The 18533-nt window shown below is 45.4% G+C and overlaps 1 protein-coding gene across 8 annotated transcripts in view; it reads right to left on the reverse strand.

Moving 5' to 3' along the window:
• The window catches only part of LOC105493104 (aryl hydrocarbon receptor nuclear translocator 2), a 201482-nt gene that overhangs the window by 110737 nt on the left and 72212 nt on the right, over positions 1-18533 (reverse strand). For all 8 annotated transcript variants that reach the window (XM_011760538.2, XM_071100814.1, XM_011760542.2 and 5 more), the window contains one exon: positions 17720-17933. In XM_011760538.2, the coding sequence (XP_011758840.1) occupies positions 17720-17933 (214 nt within the window). The remainder of the gene's footprint in view (positions 1-17719; positions 17934-18533) is intronic.

Below are 18533 nucleotides of genomic sequence, written 5' to 3' on the forward strand. Positions count from 1 at the left end.
AAGGATCCGGTGGGAGGTAATTGAATCATGGGAGCAGGTCTTTCCCATGCTGTTCTCCTGATAGTGAGTAAGTCTCACAAGATCTGATGGTAATAAAAAGGGGTTCCCCAGACAAGTACTTCTCTCTTTGCCTGCCACCATCCATGTAAGTCGTGACTTGTTCCTCCTTGCCTTCTGCCATGATTGTGAGGCCTCCCCAGCCATGTGGAACTGTAAGGCCATTAAACCTCTTTTTCTTCCCAGTCTCATGTATGTCTTTATCAGCAGCATGAAAACTAATACAATGGCCTTCCTCACTTCCCCAGAGCCACCAATACCTTCCCTGCCCCAGAGCCTTTTCACATGCTGTGCTATTCCCATGGCTGGGAAAATTCTTGGCCCCATTCCCCCTACCACCTCACAAATTGCTAATTCCCACTCATGTCCTTTCGTTTTCTGCTTTACAGTCATTTACTTAGAGGCCTTTCCCTGCTCCTCTCTCCCCACCACCTCTAACACGTAAATTAGGGTCCCCTGCCCCTGTCCCATAGCCTCTTGTTCTTTTTCTTCAGAACATGCCACCAATTTAACTCTATATTCATTATATAACTGCCTGTTTGTCCATTTCCTGAGGTAAAGCTCCATGATGCATGGTGACCACAGTTTCATGCATTGCTGCATCTTCCGTTTCTGGTGCAGTGACACGTGCTGATAACTATCTGTTGACTTAAACTAAGACATGCAAGTTGCCTCCCATAAAGAGGTTTCCCCTTCATCTGTGAATACCTGGTGGCCAAGTCATAGTGGCTGGCCTCAGTCTTGGACCAGGCTGTGGGCAGCCCCGAGGGGAGACAGGACTGTGAGGTGGGGCCTGCATCCACATAGAGGGGCTCTTTGCATTGTCAGGTTATTTTAGGTAAACCTCAGCTGTGCTGGTGGCCAGCCTGCGGACAGCTCCATCAACAGGCTTTCTTCCATGGGCTTCAGTAGACACTGCAGATGTCCTGCCCAGATCCCCTGGATCTCATGTACCACTTTGACTGCTGGGTCCTCCCCTAGCTGCTGCAGGTTCTTCAGCTGATGGCTCACACCTGCATCTTCTCCAGAGCCTTCTCCTTGAAGACACCTGGCCTGAAGTTATCTAGGAGTTACACCCACCCCTCAAGGCCTGTGACCAATGACTAATTTGCCTCACAGAGGGACTGCAAAACCCCACACCCTTGCCTCAAAGAGGGACTGACTCTGTGCAACTTACTCTCCCAAGCTTTGTCCCTGTAGATTAGGTTGAAGCTAGACTCCCCAGAATCATATCTTTGCCTGGCCTCTCTTCTGACCTGTCCTGACCTATCCAGCTTCTCTCTCTCACCACTTTCTCCTGAGAGTGCTCACAAAAGTGTGTGCACGAATCCCTGACCAGGCAGGAATTGAGAATACCTCCCAAGACAAAGCTGCCTATGGTTGGAGGAAATAAAAGAAAAGATGACAAGCATTTACTGAGTACCCAGGCCATGCCGGGCACTGTCTCGGGCACCATCCTCACACCAACACTGATGAGGAACTGGAGGCTCAGGGAGGATCCCTGTACCCTGTCCAAGATCACCCAACTGGTCAGCGGGGAAACGAGGACTCAAACCCAGGCAGAAAGTCCATGCTCTTAACTCCCCACCATGGCTGTCGGTGAGTCCACGCATCTGCCGATTCCCAGCCCTAGCAAGCAATGTGAGCTGTGCTGTCTAAAATGAAGGCAGGGGTTAATGGGGTAACTTCAACCTGAGTACAAGTGCACTGTTCAAATGTAGAAAGGGCTATCTTCCGAGGCGGCCAGCTCCGCCACTGCAGGTGTTCAAAAAGAAACCAGTGGCCCCTTCACAGGCCTGTTATGGAGGGAGCTATAGAACTGAGAGAAGAGTCAGCCTGTGTGACCCTCATGATGCCGAGCTCTTGTGAGTTCAGGTCCTTAGAATGTGTGCACTCAGCTCAAGGTTAAAGAATGGCATTGTAAATAGCTCACTGGAGAGTCATTTATGTCATCACCCAAAAGGAGAAAACTGAAAGCCATCTATCAGATCACTGCCTGAGCAAACGACTGGCCAGGGAGGCTTTGCATTGGAGTAGAAGAAAAGAATCTACAAAAATAAAGGGAAAACTGGATGCAGATGTTTTCCTCAATTAGCTTCTACTAAAAAAGCAATAAACAGGAAAGATCAGTGCTATACATGCACTTTTATTTAGCCATGTGGCATGAGTCATGACATTTCAGAGAGAAATGTGTCTGTCTTTGGTGAAGCTAAAGGAAACTATTTTATTTTCTTTATCGCTGGAGTTTTTGCAACAAAGCTATTTTTAACCAAAGTATTACAAAATATGACCATCACGTGAGATGATTACTGAAATCTAAATCATACCAGCAAGAAGCAGTGATTCAATTTGTCTTTTCAAACATCCCAAAGTAACTCAAATTAATTATATCTGCCTAAAAAAAATACCACTTGTAGGTTATTTCTGTTGTAGTTTCCTGTTATAGAAGGAAGAAAAAAGTCTTTGTCGATTGGCTTTTTGAACATCCAAGTTAGGATAAAAGATACTTCATTAGGAAATCAAGACTCTTTCAAACAGGACTTAAAATGCCAAGTGCTGCACATTTTTCAATTGTGTTGCTGATTACATTTTTAACATTTTGGTTTTCGGTGGTAGTAAATTAAGAAACTATCTTCCTGAAATTTATGTCCTAGATAAAGGACAAATTAGGTTGTATTATTTTATTTATGTGTGGGGGTTTTTGGCAGGGGTCTTATTGGGGAGCAGTAGTTGGTCCACACTGGAATCATCAGGGCAGCTTTTGAAAGACAGATGTCTGAACTTCACCATAGCACAGTTGAGTTTACAGAAATGAAGTGGAGTCCTGGCATCTGAATTTCTTAAAAAATGAACAGAATTCTGATGCACAGTGAGATTGAGAACCACTGTTTTAAGAGCTGGGAATTTTAAAAACTTATCTACAAAGCTGTAATAAACGTTTTTCAGGCGTCACTTGGGTGTGCCTTGTTTCAAGAAAAGCCATAATAAGAAAATGGGAATGTAGGAACTTTAGGAGGTGACTTTTAGCATTATAAAGTAGCACACCAGTGTTACATGGTTAAATCTCTGCATGAATTTAAAGCAAGATTCACATACATTTTTGGTGGGATGGAAAATACGTATGTTAAGCCACTGAAGAGAACTTTAACCTCCTACTCCTTCTTTATTCAGGACAGAGACGCAGTGTTATTGGGAGTTGGGAAAGGCCTGGATCCAGGCCACCTCTCCCTACTTCTCAAACCTAACTTCCTAATTCCCAACAGCCCAGCACAGGCAGAGGCTGAAGAGCTCCCTGGACCACAGAATCTTGTTTAGAGGGAAGCGGCTTGTTCTCTAATGCCAAAGGGGAGAACCCAGTTAGATGTGTACATAAAATGCACATAAGGTTCACAGTGAGGGCTGTTCTACTTGTATCCCTGGCAGCCTCCCTGATTCCCTGTAAGCCCTGTGCTTGGGAGGCTATGTCCTCTCAGTTATTTCTCTTACAAAGAAATATTTACCATGCATGGAAAATCCAGTCATTCAGTGACATTAGTGGGCAAGTCTCCTCTTCCAGTCTTGCAATGCCCAGGTATACTTCCGTTTTAGATCCCTTCCCTAAGAAGTTGTTGCCATGAACAAAGCATGAGAGGTCTGCATACCTAGAAGACAAGGTCAGGAAGAGGAAGGAGACTGGTGAGGGACGGATGCCCTGGTCTGGTTTCAGAGTCCAATTATAAAGGAAGCCTCTGGAAATGTAGGCACAATGGTCAAGTACCAGTCATCTAAGTCTAACATCTGGGAACTGAGCCTGTACCTTGCAGGCTGTCAGAGCCAGGCCTGAGCGGGCCAGGTGTCACTCACAGACTATGTACTGAGCTGGGGGCCAAACTTCTCAACTCCTGGATGTGCATGGCTTGTTCCCCACTTGGACATTCTGGCCCATCTCCCTGCACACTCTCCTGCATCAGTTCCTGGCCTGGACCCCTCTATGCGCCCCATCTGAACCCACCCTCAGTGTGGCGATCTGCCACTGCTCTCAGCAAAAAACAGCCCTGACCTCGGCTCTGGATTGTGCCCAGCTCTGCTGCTGTGCACATGGACAGCATGAAGGGGCAGGTCTAGCCCAAGGCACAGGCAGGTGGGAAGGACTCAGGCAGGAGAGGATGAATCAGGTCAGGACAAAGGCAGGCGAAGAGAGATGGAAGCCCAGGCTCAGGGCTGGGCAGGATGAGAAGCAGGGAGAAGTACAGCAAGGGGCAGCCCGGAGGACTTCAACTGCCTGCCTGAGTCTGCATGGCGACTGAATTCCAAGCCCTGCCATATCAGGGAGGTGTGGAGAGGAAGAGGGGGAAGTGCTGCTCTGTCCCACCTAGAGTGGCTTCAGCCTACTCCAGATGGATGAGTGGTGAGCATCAGTAGCCCCATCTGGAAGGAAATGAAGAGGAACAGAGCAGGAAAGTGAAGCAGAGGAATAGATACAGCAAGGCTCAACCTGTATCCACGCTCACATCTGAATGGGCTCCATGCCTACATGATGGGGCAAATCAAATCCCACACCACACACAGCCTGGAAGACCATTCCTGAGGCTGTACCTCTGCTGACTCACTGCGTAGGTGATTAATGATTATAAAAAATTAACAGTAGTGAGTATCCCTATCTCCCAGCAGAGCACAATGAGCACATTCTGCATTGCACCCAAGTTTATCTACAAATATAGGCTGGTGGGTCCAAAGGCATCTGTCAGTGAATGCATAAGCATCAAAGGAAGCAGTGGATTTTGTGGCTTGACTCAACATGACAAGTCAGGGATGCTGAGGAGGTGCCTCCTGTCCTCCCCATGGTTAAACTCACTTCTAGTAGAAAAGATCTGACAACGAGAACAAGAGGCACCAACGAGGCCACCAAAGACTCTAGACGTCAGCTTTTTTAAAACACTATTTGGGTAAAGAACTAGAGTGAGTGGATAAACTCCCCTTGTTGGTTTCACTGCCTACATATCTCTTGAATTTAACCACTTCCCTCCATCTCCACTGCTACAATCTATACTGGGTTTTACAGTGTCTCCCACCACCCCCTGCCCAAAATTCACGTCCACTCAGAACCGCATATGTGATCTTATTTGGAAAGAGGCTCTTTGTAGACAGAATCAAGTTAAAATGAGGTCATACTAGATTAAGGTGGGCCCTAATCCAACAGACTGGTATTCTTAGAAGAGGGAAACTTGGACCCAGAGACACAAAGTGAAAATACCACATGATGATGGAGACAGAGATTGGACCGATGTGTCTACAAGGAATAGCAAGGACTGTCACCTACCACCAGAGCTAGGAGACAGCCATGGAACAGGTTCTTCCTCAGAGCCTCCAGAAAGAACTGACCTGGTTGCTGACACCTTGATTTTGGACTTCTGATCTCCAGAACGGCAAGATAATACATTCCCATTGTTTTAACCTGCCCAGTTTGTAGTAATGTACCATGGCAGCCAGAGGAAACTATACTCTTCCGCAACCCCTTGCGTGGATAACTCTAGCATCCTCCTAACCTTGAATACCCCAAAGCTGTCTGGTCGTCCTATGACATGTTCTCCACTCTGTCGCCAGAGTGAGCGTCTCACATCTAACATGGATCATGGGCCTCCACTGGTTAAAATCCTCAGTGGCCTGCGTTGGTCTTGGAGTCAGCATCCACTCTCCCTACCCTTCACCATCTCCTTGCCTGTCTGCCTTCTGCTGCCTTATCAGATTTCACCAAGTATCAGTCACTCACAGGGGCATTCTCCAACCTGCCCAGATATGTCCCATTCTGTTGTTTGTTCTTGTTGCCCTCCTGGCCTTTTCCTCCACAACACCTATCACAGTGTGTTAGATGTGATTATATCTTTAGTGTCTCTTTTCCCCACTGAACTGTAAACTCCCTGAGAGCCAAGCCACATGGGTTTTATTCATCACTAGATCCCCAGCACTTAGTACAATGTCTTGCACCAAGTTAGTTAGTACTCACTAAATATGTGCTGGATGAATGGAAGAATGAATAGAACAAAAAGAGAGAAAAAAGTAAGTGCCTCTTTTATTCCCTCTCCTCTACCTGAGCCCGCAATGGAGATTCTCGAGCACATGTCACGCTTTTGTATAGGGGCAAAACTAACAAAGATCAGGGCCTACCCATCTTCCCTTGTCAACAGTACCAAAATCCTAAGACACATTTTAGAGAGCTAAGAAGACAAACAAAGCAGGGCAAGATGGAAAGTTTGGGAAACCACTGATCTATAGGACTGTTTAAGTGGAATTTGCAGTAATTAAAAAAGATGAATGAACTCTCTACAATTCCCAAACACTATCATTAATACTATCCCATATGTCATTGAATGCCTGCTTCAAAGCAGTTTTGTAGGAGATGCATTATTGTCTGCATTTACAAGCGAGAAAACTGAGGCTCAGGGAGGTTAAGTCATTCACCCAAGGTAAAGGCCATGGACTGTAACTGTCACCAGGTTCATCTGACTCCAAGTACAGGGATTCTTCCACTCCCCTGCTGCCTCCCTACACCCCTATGCCCCCTCCCCCGACCTCCACCACTCCTTAGCACACAGGGCTGGTAGAGCTCACTCTGTGCAGGGAGGCCAGCCTTCCAGCCAGAGTCAGCAATGTGTGCAAAAGCACCACTCTGATTCCTTTATCTGCTGTGACACAAGAGCGATAATGAACCCAGCAGCCTGGGCTGGAAATCTGTCCAGATTCATGGAATATCTTTCAACATAAAATATGAGGAAAAAAACACAAACAGTTCAGCAGCATCAGCCATGCTATGCATGTAGCGAAGCAAAACAGGCAGGTTGTATAAATATTTAACAACGAGAAAGAACTGAACTGGCTCCAAAGAAACATCTGGGATAACAGATCTAAAGAGGCTGAGGTTTCTAGTGGGAAAGTCACTGTGAAGATACAAAAAACAACCAGCAAGCAATTCTCAGATTTCATTCTCACGTGCATTTACCAAGCACCTCTGGCAACTTACCCCTAAATGCTTTGTTTTTAAGTGTTTACTACACAACTGGGCAAATTCCAAGGGGCCTAAGTCAAATAAACATGCTTTTCTTGCCATAAAAATGCTTTATTTCTATTTCAAACAACAGAAACTCAATAACAGTGTTAATAGTTGAGTCGAGATCAAATCAAGTTTTTTTTTTTTTTTTTTTTTGCCACATTTATCTATGTTACCTAATATAGCAAGAAATGGACTGAACGTGTTCAGGATTCAGATTCTGGCATTAGTCCAAAGACTAAGTTTGGGTATTCCAAAGAAAATAAGCTATATATTTGAAAGTACAGTTTTTATGAAGTTACCTTCATGACTGACACTTGGAAATGGACCATCTTTTTCCAGAACTGACACCCCAGGGGTGGACTGCATAGTTCACAGGACCCCTGTGGGACCAATTATCTGCCTCACATTCTTCCACTGAAGGATTCAACCACATAGCTGAGTTCAACAGTCTGTCCTTGCCCTCTTTTGCAAAGTGTCAGGAAGAAGGCCCAGCTGCTTTGGGTAGGCTGAGGCTGCATGTTGACAACTGGCAGCTATTTTCCCAGGCACACATGTTCCAGGAGGTGCATGCTGTCCCTTGCGGCATCATGTATAACTGGCTTTCTTCCTGCTCTAGCCTGGGTCCTCCCAGGGTGACAGGATGAGCACGCTACCAGCTCCTCGCTCTCCTCCTGTTCCACGGTGGAGGATGCCGCCTGCTGAACCTGGAAACTTCGTGCTGACCCCAGTGGAGAGCAGGGGATGTATGGGCTTGTGCAGCAAGGTTCCCAAGGCTGCTACAGGCTGCTGTGCTGCCATATACATTTCCCGTGCCTAGTCAGCCCTGCCCTAGATAGCAAGCATAGAGGGGATAGCAAACTCCCAGAGCTACACTTCTAGCTGCTCCCCACCAAGGCCTGGTTGCCTGAGAGCTGTGCAAAGACAAGTTGGGCAGTTGAGTCATGGGGGCAGATCCCATCACTTCATGCCAGTCCCAGCTGCTAAAGGATACCCTCAACCCAGGCTGCTGCAAGCAGCCCCCAGCACAATCACTATTTGCTAAATTCTTTAGTTTAGCAGTTCTTAAACTATAATGTGCATCTAAGTATATAAGTTCCTAGGGAATCCTATTAAAACGTACATCCTGATTCAGTAGGCCTGGGATGGGACCTGCAATTCTGCATCTCTAAGAAGCTCCCTGCACTTCATGGATGCAAGTGCAGCATACGCATGAAACATACTTAACAGATTTTACCAGGGTTTACCTCCCAAGTAAACTCAAATAAACATGTGCATGGAGTTCTATAATTAATAAGACATTTCACAAAGTCACAGATCCCCCACCTTTCTGAGGAGAAAAGCTAAGCTCAGAGATCAAAGAGCTTGGCAAAGCCAAGAATAACAGTGGACTCAATCCAGATGACTTGATATGAAGTCCCAGGATGGTTTCACTAAGTCAGTGGTACTCAAACTTTAACATGCATCACAATGACTTGAAAGGTAGATAAAAATACAGATCTCTGGGCCTCCAGAGTTTCTGATTCTCATGCATCTGGCCTAAGTACCACACTTTGAGAAGTGCTCCACTAGACTCCACAGGATCCTAGAGACCCCTGGGCATGTGAGCCTCAGTCTCGCAGTTTTCATGCCATTCACCACCATATGCCCAAACCCCACTAAACACTGTTCTGGCTCCTGGTGACCCAGGGATATTGGGTCATGCCAAGGCTTTTTTGTCTCAAGATGCCCCAAAGGCAATAAGCTTCTTTGGCATTGACTATGAGCTCTACTTTGTAGCAGCCATTCGGCCTCAGGTGTGTGACCCTGAGAACGTCTCAGCAACTTCAAGCCTCATGCTCCTGACCTGTGAAATGGGGCCAATAATCCCCATGCATAGGACCTTGATGAGGCCCAAATGACAAATGGTTCTCAACCCTTCCTGTGCATCAGAATCATCTGGGACGGTTTAACAAAACACCAGTGCCTAGCTCCCTTCGCAAACCCTGGGCAAGTGTAGTTATCAAATCTCCCCAGGTGATTGATGCTAATGTGCAACTAGGGTTGATATCCACTGAAATAGGTAAACGTGCTAGAAAAATGCAAGATGGCCAGCTGCGGTGGCTCATGCCTATAATCCTGGCACTTTGGGAGGCTGAGATAGGAGGACCGTTTGAGGCCAGGAGTTCGAGATCAGCCTGAGCAAGATGGCAAGACCTCATCTCTACAAAAAATTAAAAAATTAGCCAAGTGCAGTGACACCCACCCGTAGTCTCAGCTACTGGGGAAGGTGAGGTGGGAGAAATGCTTGGGCCCCTCCTAGGCTCAAGAGAGGCTGCAGCAAGCTATGATTGTGCCACTGCACTTGAGCCTGGGTGACAGAGTGAAACCCTGTCTCTACCAAAAAAAAATTTAAAAATTAGCCAGGCATGGTGGTGCATACCTGTAGTCCCAGCTACGTGGGAGGAGGCTGAAGGATTGCTTGAGGCCAGAAGTTTGAGACAAACCTAGGCAATGTAGTGAGATCCTATATCTAAAAAAAGTAAAAGAATTCATTATAGCTATTAATATTTCACTGTTATGGTATTTATTTATTTGTTTATTTGCGACAGGGTCTCACTCTGTCACCCAGGCTGGAATGTAGAGGCACAATCATGGCTCACTGCAACCTGTACCTCTTGGGCTCAAGGGATCCTCCCACTTCAGCCTCCTGACACACCCGGCTAATTTTTTTAAAAAATTTTTTGTAGAGGTAAGGTCTTGCTATGTTGCTCAGGCTGGTCTCAAAATCTTGGATACAAGCAATCCTCCTGCCTTAGCCTCCCAAAGTGCTGGGAGTACAGGTGTGAGCCACCCACACAGCTGTGATGGTTTAATGAGAAGAATAAATGCAACATGCACTGAGTGTTCCACAGATGTCCTCTCTCCCAGGCAGGGAGACTCTTCAGTGAATCCACCATCTTTAAACTCTCATGGAAATGTAGCCTCATGAAAGGTATATGAGCAGAGCTGCAGAGCTGGCTGAAAATGGCTCCCTGGTGAGCTGTTCTCGTGAGCTGCTATTTGTGCCCAGACCACAGCCTAGCCAAATCCTGTGATCCAAGGCTGAAAATATCTCTGGATTTCCATGAAGCTCTCAGGGAGACAGGAAAGCTTAATCACAGCTGATTGGGACAATGAATCATGCACAGGAACTTTCCAGCCAGATCCCTTGGGGACCAACCTGGCTCAGGCTCTCTACAAATTATCACAAAGAATCTGGGCCGGAATGGTTGGCAAATGGGGATTCGTTCATTCAACAACAGCTGGGGACTCCTACATATAGGAGATAGGGGAAGGAGAGGCTGATCACGAGGTAAGCTGCATCCTACATAACCTTTCTACAGCCATGCAAGGCAGGTACTTGTTGAATGGATGAATAAATGAATAAACTAACAAGTGCTCGGCCTTTGCTTGCACCCTCTTCTGCTATTGGACAGCTCTATTTTGAAGTTATTTTCTACACTGAACCAAAATGCTGACCCAATTCTCTGAATGCAGGAAGAGTCCAGCAGAAACAGAGCCACGGAAGTATGACACAGGGGAAACAGGCCAAATCAACCTTGTCTTGAAGAGTCCATGGTTATGCTTGTCCACATCCGCTTCCCAGCCAGAACAGCCAGGCGATCCCCACCCAGGGCAGTGCTTGAGGTCACCCACAAGGCACCTCCAGTTCTGCTCACCAGGATCAAGGTTCTCCAGAGTTCAACAGCCACAGGAGGGAACCTGGGAAAGGCCACCGGAAGGCATAAAGAATCCGCTCACTCCATGCTCCCTTGGGCGGCCCCTGCCAAGCTGCTTCTGCTGCTCCCTGCTTGCTTTCTGAACCCCACCTCTTGGGCATATCCAGTTACAGTCACAGGCTCTGCTATCACCTGGAATGCCCTGGGCCTCTCATCAGGTCCTCTCCTTCCCTGCAGAGAGTTGGGGCTCAGGCCACTCAGATATCCAGGATCATTAATTCTGTGGCCCCTCTCTGACACCACTTTCATCTGATTCCGGCACCTCCATGCCTGACATCTGCTCCATCTTCTGCTCAGAATCCTGTAACCCAAACATCCCAGCATTCCTGGTGAGAGGAAAAGGCACTTTCCATTCTGCAGAACACGCATCCTTCCCCATAAGGAGCTCCTCCAGTACCACCGAGGCCAGCTCTCCTGGGCCAGCCAGTGCCTGTCTGCTGTCTGCCTGCCCACCATCTCTTCTTTGTTTTAGTGACAGACAGCACCTTATTTCCTCCAAGAGGGAATCTTCTCTTTCTGAATCCAAGTGCCTTGGGTGGAGAGGTAGGTTGACCTCACATCCTAGCTCAGAGTCTCCCTGGCCATCAGGATCAGCCAAGAGCAGGGCAGGTGGACCAAAAAGAGCCAAGAGAGCCAGGCCCAGGATGTCTGCTACAACCACTGGAGAAAGGCACCCTGTTTCTGCTGGTGCTTTGGGAGTCAGGAAACTATAAGCCCAACACATCTAGTAAACACTTTTGTTGTCATGTGAGGAGAGCCTTCCTGAGAATCAATCCTGCACACAGGAAAGCAAAGCCAGGAGATAGAGAAAAAAAAGAAACATATATATATATATAAATATATAATAGAGAGAGAGAATATATAGTGTGTGTGTATATATAGTGTGTGTATATATATAGTATGTATATATATGTGTGTGTATATATAGTGTGTGTGTATATATAGTGTGTATATATGGTGTGTATATATGTACTATATATACAGTCTATATATACTATATTTAGACTATATATACATAGACTATACATACATAGTGTATATATAGACTAGCAGACATACATTATATATAGTATATATAGTACATAGAGTATATATGTATACAGTTGGTTCTCATTATTCGAGGTATATGTCCTATAGAGTTCCTGTGAACACTGAATTAGCAAATACGGAACCACTGCTTCTAGGGGATTCGGTCTGCACACCTCTTGTTTATAACGTTCTTGTCAACTGATCAATAAGTAATCTTGTTTTATGTGTGTTTCTGTCTAAAGACACCTTATTTAACATATGCTGTTGATTCATTGACATTGAACTCACAGCCAAACAAAGCTCATCTAAAATGCCTGTTTTCTCTGTGAGGCACATCACAGCCATCCTGAGCTGTAGAACACTGGCTTCAGCACACCACTCAGGGGTCATTTTAAACAGTGAAGTAACCAAGAAAAATCCCAAAAATGCAAAAACTGTGGCCCCAAACAGAGCATGAAAAGGATACTTGTTCACAGTATGAGCTGAAACAAGGCAGAAGGGGTGTCACCTTGTCCAACCTCAGCTGGAAACCTGTATATCAAGTGATGCAAATTTTTTGCCGCTCTGCACATGTCCATAAACTACCACAAAAGCTCCATGAGCATTAATGTCTGGGGTCATAGGTAAGTTTTGGCTAGAAGGTGAATTTGTCAGTATAAAATCCACAAATCAAGAAGATTGACTATTCTTTCATTAGCAGTGTTTCATCACCTGGATCCTTCTATGCCTGAGGCCAGTGGTGCCCCTTTACACCAATTTCTTTTTCACTCAAGCCAGTTGGGAGGTGGTTTTGTCAGTTAAATCCAGGCTGGTTTTACAGCCTCTCTTTTCTGGAAGCAAGGTCTCTGGAAGATGCTGGCTCCCCTAACTGGCCCTTTGAGGTCCCTAGAATCTTCATAGTCCTCAACATCCCAATCACCCCTACAAAGGGAAAGTTCGGCCCTCCTCAGGCATTGCTTGTGGAGAGATTTCCCCGGTGTGTATCCAGTTCCTCAGCCTGAGATAGCCAATCCCTTCCGCCTGCCTGTCAAAATAAGTACTTGAGCAGAGTGAGGTTCCTCTTTTGGTGATCCACAGTAAAAGCACTTAGTGGTGTCCACCTGTAACTACTGCTGATTCAGGTCCTGCAGAAGGGACACACTTGCTGCATGGCTCTCAAGCTTCCAAAGGAATGCCACCCCTCTTCTGTGTGTGCTGCTCATCGCAGTAGAGCAGGTCTCCTGAGCAGCAGGCAGTAGGGGCTTGGACTCATGGCCCTGAGCCTTTGGATAGGTTCTCTTGGGTTTTTTACCAGTCCCCCTCCTCCAGTCTGCCTCCATTTCTTACATTGGTGGATGAGGCCTTGAACAAAAGAGTAGAATCAGAGCCGGAAGGAGCCTTAGAAACTTCTCGGGTCAAGATGAGGAGAATGAGGGTCAGAGAAGAAAGGAACTTGCCAAGATCACAAAGTGAAAACCAGAACAAAAGCAAGGAGCTCCCAACCCCCTTTCCAGCACTTTTCCACTAGCAGTGTCACTGTTGTATGGTAAGGCTTCACCGATTCTCTCTCCATGTGGACAAATGCTAGTTTTATTCACAGACAAGTCAGATCATGACACTGACCCACATCACTCCATGATGTTTCTAAGGAGACTGTATATAACTTTTCACCCACTCTTTATCGCCACCTTTCCAGCTAGGAAAAAATTTAATTCAACAAAGAACTCCACCATCACCATCACTCCAGATGCTGCAACTCTTTGCAACCAAATTGATCTTCTGGGGTCCCTGAGCCAACAGGAGTCTGCAGGCCCCACTGAAATCAGGGTTCTTGTCCCCTTCCCCGTGCACATACAAACCTCCACGTGTTCAGTACAGGTGACCCTGCAGGTCCAACAAATGAGACATTGAATCACCACTGAGAGAGGCTCAGAGGAGGGAAACTCCACTGGGAAAGGAGGTCAGGCTGCCCTAGTTAAGCCACCCCCACTCCAGTAGTCCTTGTCTGGCTCCCTGCCTCGCCTCAACACTCTTCTACCCTGACTCTCCCATAGTGGACCATGTCACCTCTTACCAGGCCTAAAACCACATGAGTCCAGGGACAGGAGGGTTTGAGAGATTCTAGTCCAATAAATAAAGGCATTATGCCACACCTGAGGCTTTTTAATACAATTTTAAAATTATACCTATGCTTGGGCTGGTTACATATGAAGCCCACTCCAGTCCTGTCCTGAGCACCAGGAAAACCCTAAGGCCTGTCTGAGTAGCAGCCCAGTTTCAGAGAGCTCCTCCAAGCTCTCCCCCACGGAATCAACAAGGGTTTGTTGTATGTTCTAGGAAAGTCGCATCATACCCTATAACTGTGAAAGAGACCCTGTCTTCTCTTCTACCCTAAGAATAAGAACCCACTTCTCCAGCCTCATCTTGTTCCTCACAAGAGGGGCCTGGCCCATAGGTGAGCTCAGAGGCCTGGCTCTTCACCTTTCACAGGGTCTTCTCTAGCATCCTGGAGGAGGCCCTCCACTGCACCAGTTCTGGCTGCCTTGCCACAGTCCAGTGTCCACTCCGAGGACATTTCTGTTCAGATGTGGTTTGCATCACCTGTTTAAACTCTCCCACACATATTCAGACTTCACAGGGACAGAAATGTCCATCCAACTCTGATGAACCAGCTGGCTATACCCTTGGCCAGAGCCTGACCTGCCTTGACCATTGCTTCCCTGGCAGCTTCCCCAGCTGGGTCTCCTGACTGGGTTTCCAAAAGCCACATCCTGTGGTCACATATGGAAGTCTGGGAAAGACAGCACTTTCCAGAGAAGGTGATTTCAGCTGTCAAACCAACATTTCCTGGTTGGTTGGTTTTTCCCCTTTTACATCCCTCCCAAATATTTAACTTTATAAGGTGTTTTCCTTAGGATTTCTATGTGGAGTTTGCTAATTCAGGCAGGAGAATGGGGTAGCAGAAAGAGTCTTTCTGAGTCTATTTCAGCATTGCTGTTTTACAAGCACATCAAAGCTTACTGCCAGGAGAAAAAGACGCTATCCTTACACCTTAATTCTCTATCCTCTTCCTCCTTTTATACATCTTGGATCATCAGCACTGAGAAAATTACTAATATCCTTCCAAAACAACTGTACACCCCTCACTTTTAGCAACATCTGACTCAGTCTTATCATAAGTGTTATTATAGGTGGAATTGTGTTCCCCACTAAAATTGGTATGTTAGAGTCTTAATCCCCAATACCCCAGAATGTGACTGTATTTGGGAGACAGGACTTTTAAAGAGATCGTTAAGCTTAAATGAGATCATATAGGTGAGCTCTAATTTAGTGACTGGTGTCCTCATAAGAAGAGGGAGAGACACAAAAGATTCATGCACACAGAGGAGAGACCTACACTTAGGCTGGTTATAATTCTTGTGAGAATAAAAGAAGGTGGCCATCTCCAAATCAAGGAGAAGGGCCTTAGGAGACAACAAACCTGCTGACATACTGATCTTGAATGCAATGGACTAAATGCTTATGCTCTCTCCAAATTCATACGCTGAAATTCTAATCTCCCAGATAATGATATTAGGAGATGGAGCCTTTAGGAGGTGATTAGGTACTATTATACAACAGATCCCAGACAGATAGCTAGTCCCTTCCACTATGTGAGGACACAGCTAGAAGGCAACATCTATGAACCAGAAAGTAGGCCCTTGCCAGACACCAAGGTGCCTTGATCTTGGACTTCCCAGTCTCTAGAACTGTGAGTGTATTAGTCTGTTCTCCCATTGTATAAAGAAATATCTGAGACTGGGTAATTTACAAAGAAAAGAGGTTTAATTTGCTCACCATTCTGCAGGCTGTACAAAAAGCATGATGTTGATATTTGCTTGGCCTCTGGGGAGGCCTCAGGAAACTTATAATCATGGCAGAAGGTGAAGGGAAGCAGGTGTCTTACATGGTAGAAGCAGGAACAAGAGAGAGAGTGGGGAGGTACTATACACAACCACATCTTGTGAGAACTCACTTACTATCATGAGAGCAGCACCAAGAGGATGGTACTAAACCATTCAGGTGAACCCGCCCCCATGATTCAATCACCTCCTATCAGGGCCCGCCTCCAACATTGGGAATTACAATTGAACATGACATTTGGGTGAGTACACAGATCTAAACCATATCAGTGAGAAATGAATTTCTGTTACTTAAAAGATATTCAGTTTATTGTATTTTGTTATAACAGCCAAAATGGACTAGGACATTGAATGCCCAGCCTCCAGAACTATGAGAAAATACATTTCTGTTATTTAAGTAACCCATTCTGTGGTATTTTGTTATGGCATCCTAGGCTGACCACAATAAACAACACACTCACTAATTCATCAGGCTTCTGCTGAAGGCCTACAATGGGCAAAGCACTGAGTTTAGCACTGTGGGCAGACACAAAAGTAAGTGAGAATACAACAGCTCACAATATGATCAGGGAGAATGACAACACAAATATATCTGTCATAGAGCAGAATGCAAATATTTTGGTATAACACTTCTACAACTCTTGTTTCAACAATGCAAATTTGTTCAATGTAATTGACAAATTAAGGAACAATCTGAGCATAATGTAAATTTTATGTTTGCCTATCTGTAAGAAAAACTAAATGAACATAGAAAGGTTGTGCCTAGCTGAACCGAGCCACATGGAAATACACAAAATTCACATACCTCAGACATCAGTCAGCTCTCTGGGTCCACAGTGTGTTATTAGCCACACTCCTCCACATTTGCAGTTAAAACTCTCTGTCTGATTTCAGGTGACTTTCCTCCTACCACTTCACAATAACATACAAATGACCACACCTTCAGATACCACCTCCATAAACAAACTTTAGGTCATTTTCAAACTCGACTGCCATATGTATGGTAAGATGTATACATTTCTTAACCACTTAATGTTAAAGGTGTGCTACCATTTATAATAGGTTTTTATTTTTGCTTTTATCTGACAAATTATTGAGTGTTGTGCTTCTAAACCACTTTTTCTCTATAAGCCCTATAGTTTTTATTGCATGATTGTGTATATTGCAGTGATTTTTAGAAACATGTATGAGTAGAATTGACTGTATTTAAACATTTCAATAAGGAACTAGATTTCAGGTAACTAAGGCCTGGGTAATGAATGTCTATGGTCAGGATCACAGATAATCACATGCTTACTGCATAAACTTCAAACAGGGCATAGGGATCTGGCTAATATATCAACGACAACCTCTAGTGGTAATGTACACTAATTGCAAGTAAAATACAGAAAAAGGTGATGTATTAAAAATGGATTTTTAAATGTTATCGAATGAATGAAGCTATCACACAGGCCAAGTCAAATATATTCCCTCACCTTTAAGCAGCTTTTTATGGCCTCCAGCTTCCTGGCCTGATTACTGTTTTTTTATTTTTTATTTTATTTTATTTATTTATTTATTTATTTTGAGACAGATTTATTTATTTATTTATTTATTTATTTATTTATTTATTTATTTATTTATTTATTTTGAGACAGAGTCTCACTCTATTGCCCAGGCTGGAATGCAGTGGTGCAATCTCGGCTCACTGCAAGCTCTGCCTCTTGGGTTCACGCCATTCTCCCGCCTCAGACTCCAGAGTATCTGGGACTACAGGCGCCTGCCACCACGCCTGGCTAATTTTTTGTTTTTTGTATTTTTAGTAGAGACGGGGTTTCACCGTGTTAGCCAGGATGGTCTCGATCTCCTGACCTCATGATCCACCCTCCTCAGCCTCCCAAAGTGCTGGGATTACAGGCGTGAGCCACCACGCCTGACCAAGAATTTCCTCTAGAGTCAAACAGCCTCATAAAGGGAGCTCCACTGACCTGTCATTGAGTTTTCTGAGGTGCACAGTTGCTCTCTCAGCTTCTCCACGTCATCAGGATGCACCTGTTCATACAGTGTGCTCCCAAACCACTCTGACTGGGGCTGGTTCAGAACAGGGGTGACGGAGTCAGACACATAAATCACTCGCCCTGTCTCAGCAGCCACCACAAACAGAAATCCATCAGCTGCTTCAAGGATGAGATGCTTCAGTTCCTATAAAGAAAAGATTATGATTGGCACAATACACTGGCAGACACAGTCTGATTAAACTTTCTTATTGGGAAAGCAACCTTCAATTTCCTTTATCTGCATATTTATTCTGGTACACGAATAGTTTGGGAAACGAGTGCTTTGTTACTGGAAAATAAGCTAGAAAAATGCACAAAGCTTGCACCACCCCTAAGATACAGCTACTGTAAATACAATTAGCCCTGTCTTTATTAGTCCTTTGTTGGGGAGAGAGAAAATTTCCAGCCTAGGGGGATGGGAGAGCAATGAATGATCACCAGAAGGTGCTGGGCTGCCAGAGGCATGAACAGCTTCGCCACATATTGAAACTGTAGTCATGTAATTGGCGCAGAAGGGTGCAACACATAGTGCTTGGCACAAAAGGTGCTAGATAGAAGGAAGGGAAGGGGAAGGGGAAGGTGACGAGGGAGAACAACAGAGACTACATGTCTCCCCACCCACAGCTTGTCATGCTGAAAGTACACTCTTGTTCCTTTTCTCTTCCCGTATTTCTGAGCTGAATGCTGGCACTGGCTATACATTTGCATTTCTGTCAGGTTTCCAGAACTGACAACAATCACCATC

The sequence above is a fragment of the Macaca nemestrina genome, chromosome 7 (genome assembly GCF_043159975.1).
Source record: "Macaca nemestrina isolate mMacNem1 chromosome 7, mMacNem.hap1, whole genome shotgun sequence".
NCBI lineage: Eukaryota > Metazoa > Chordata > Mammalia > Primates > Cercopithecidae > Macaca > Macaca nemestrina.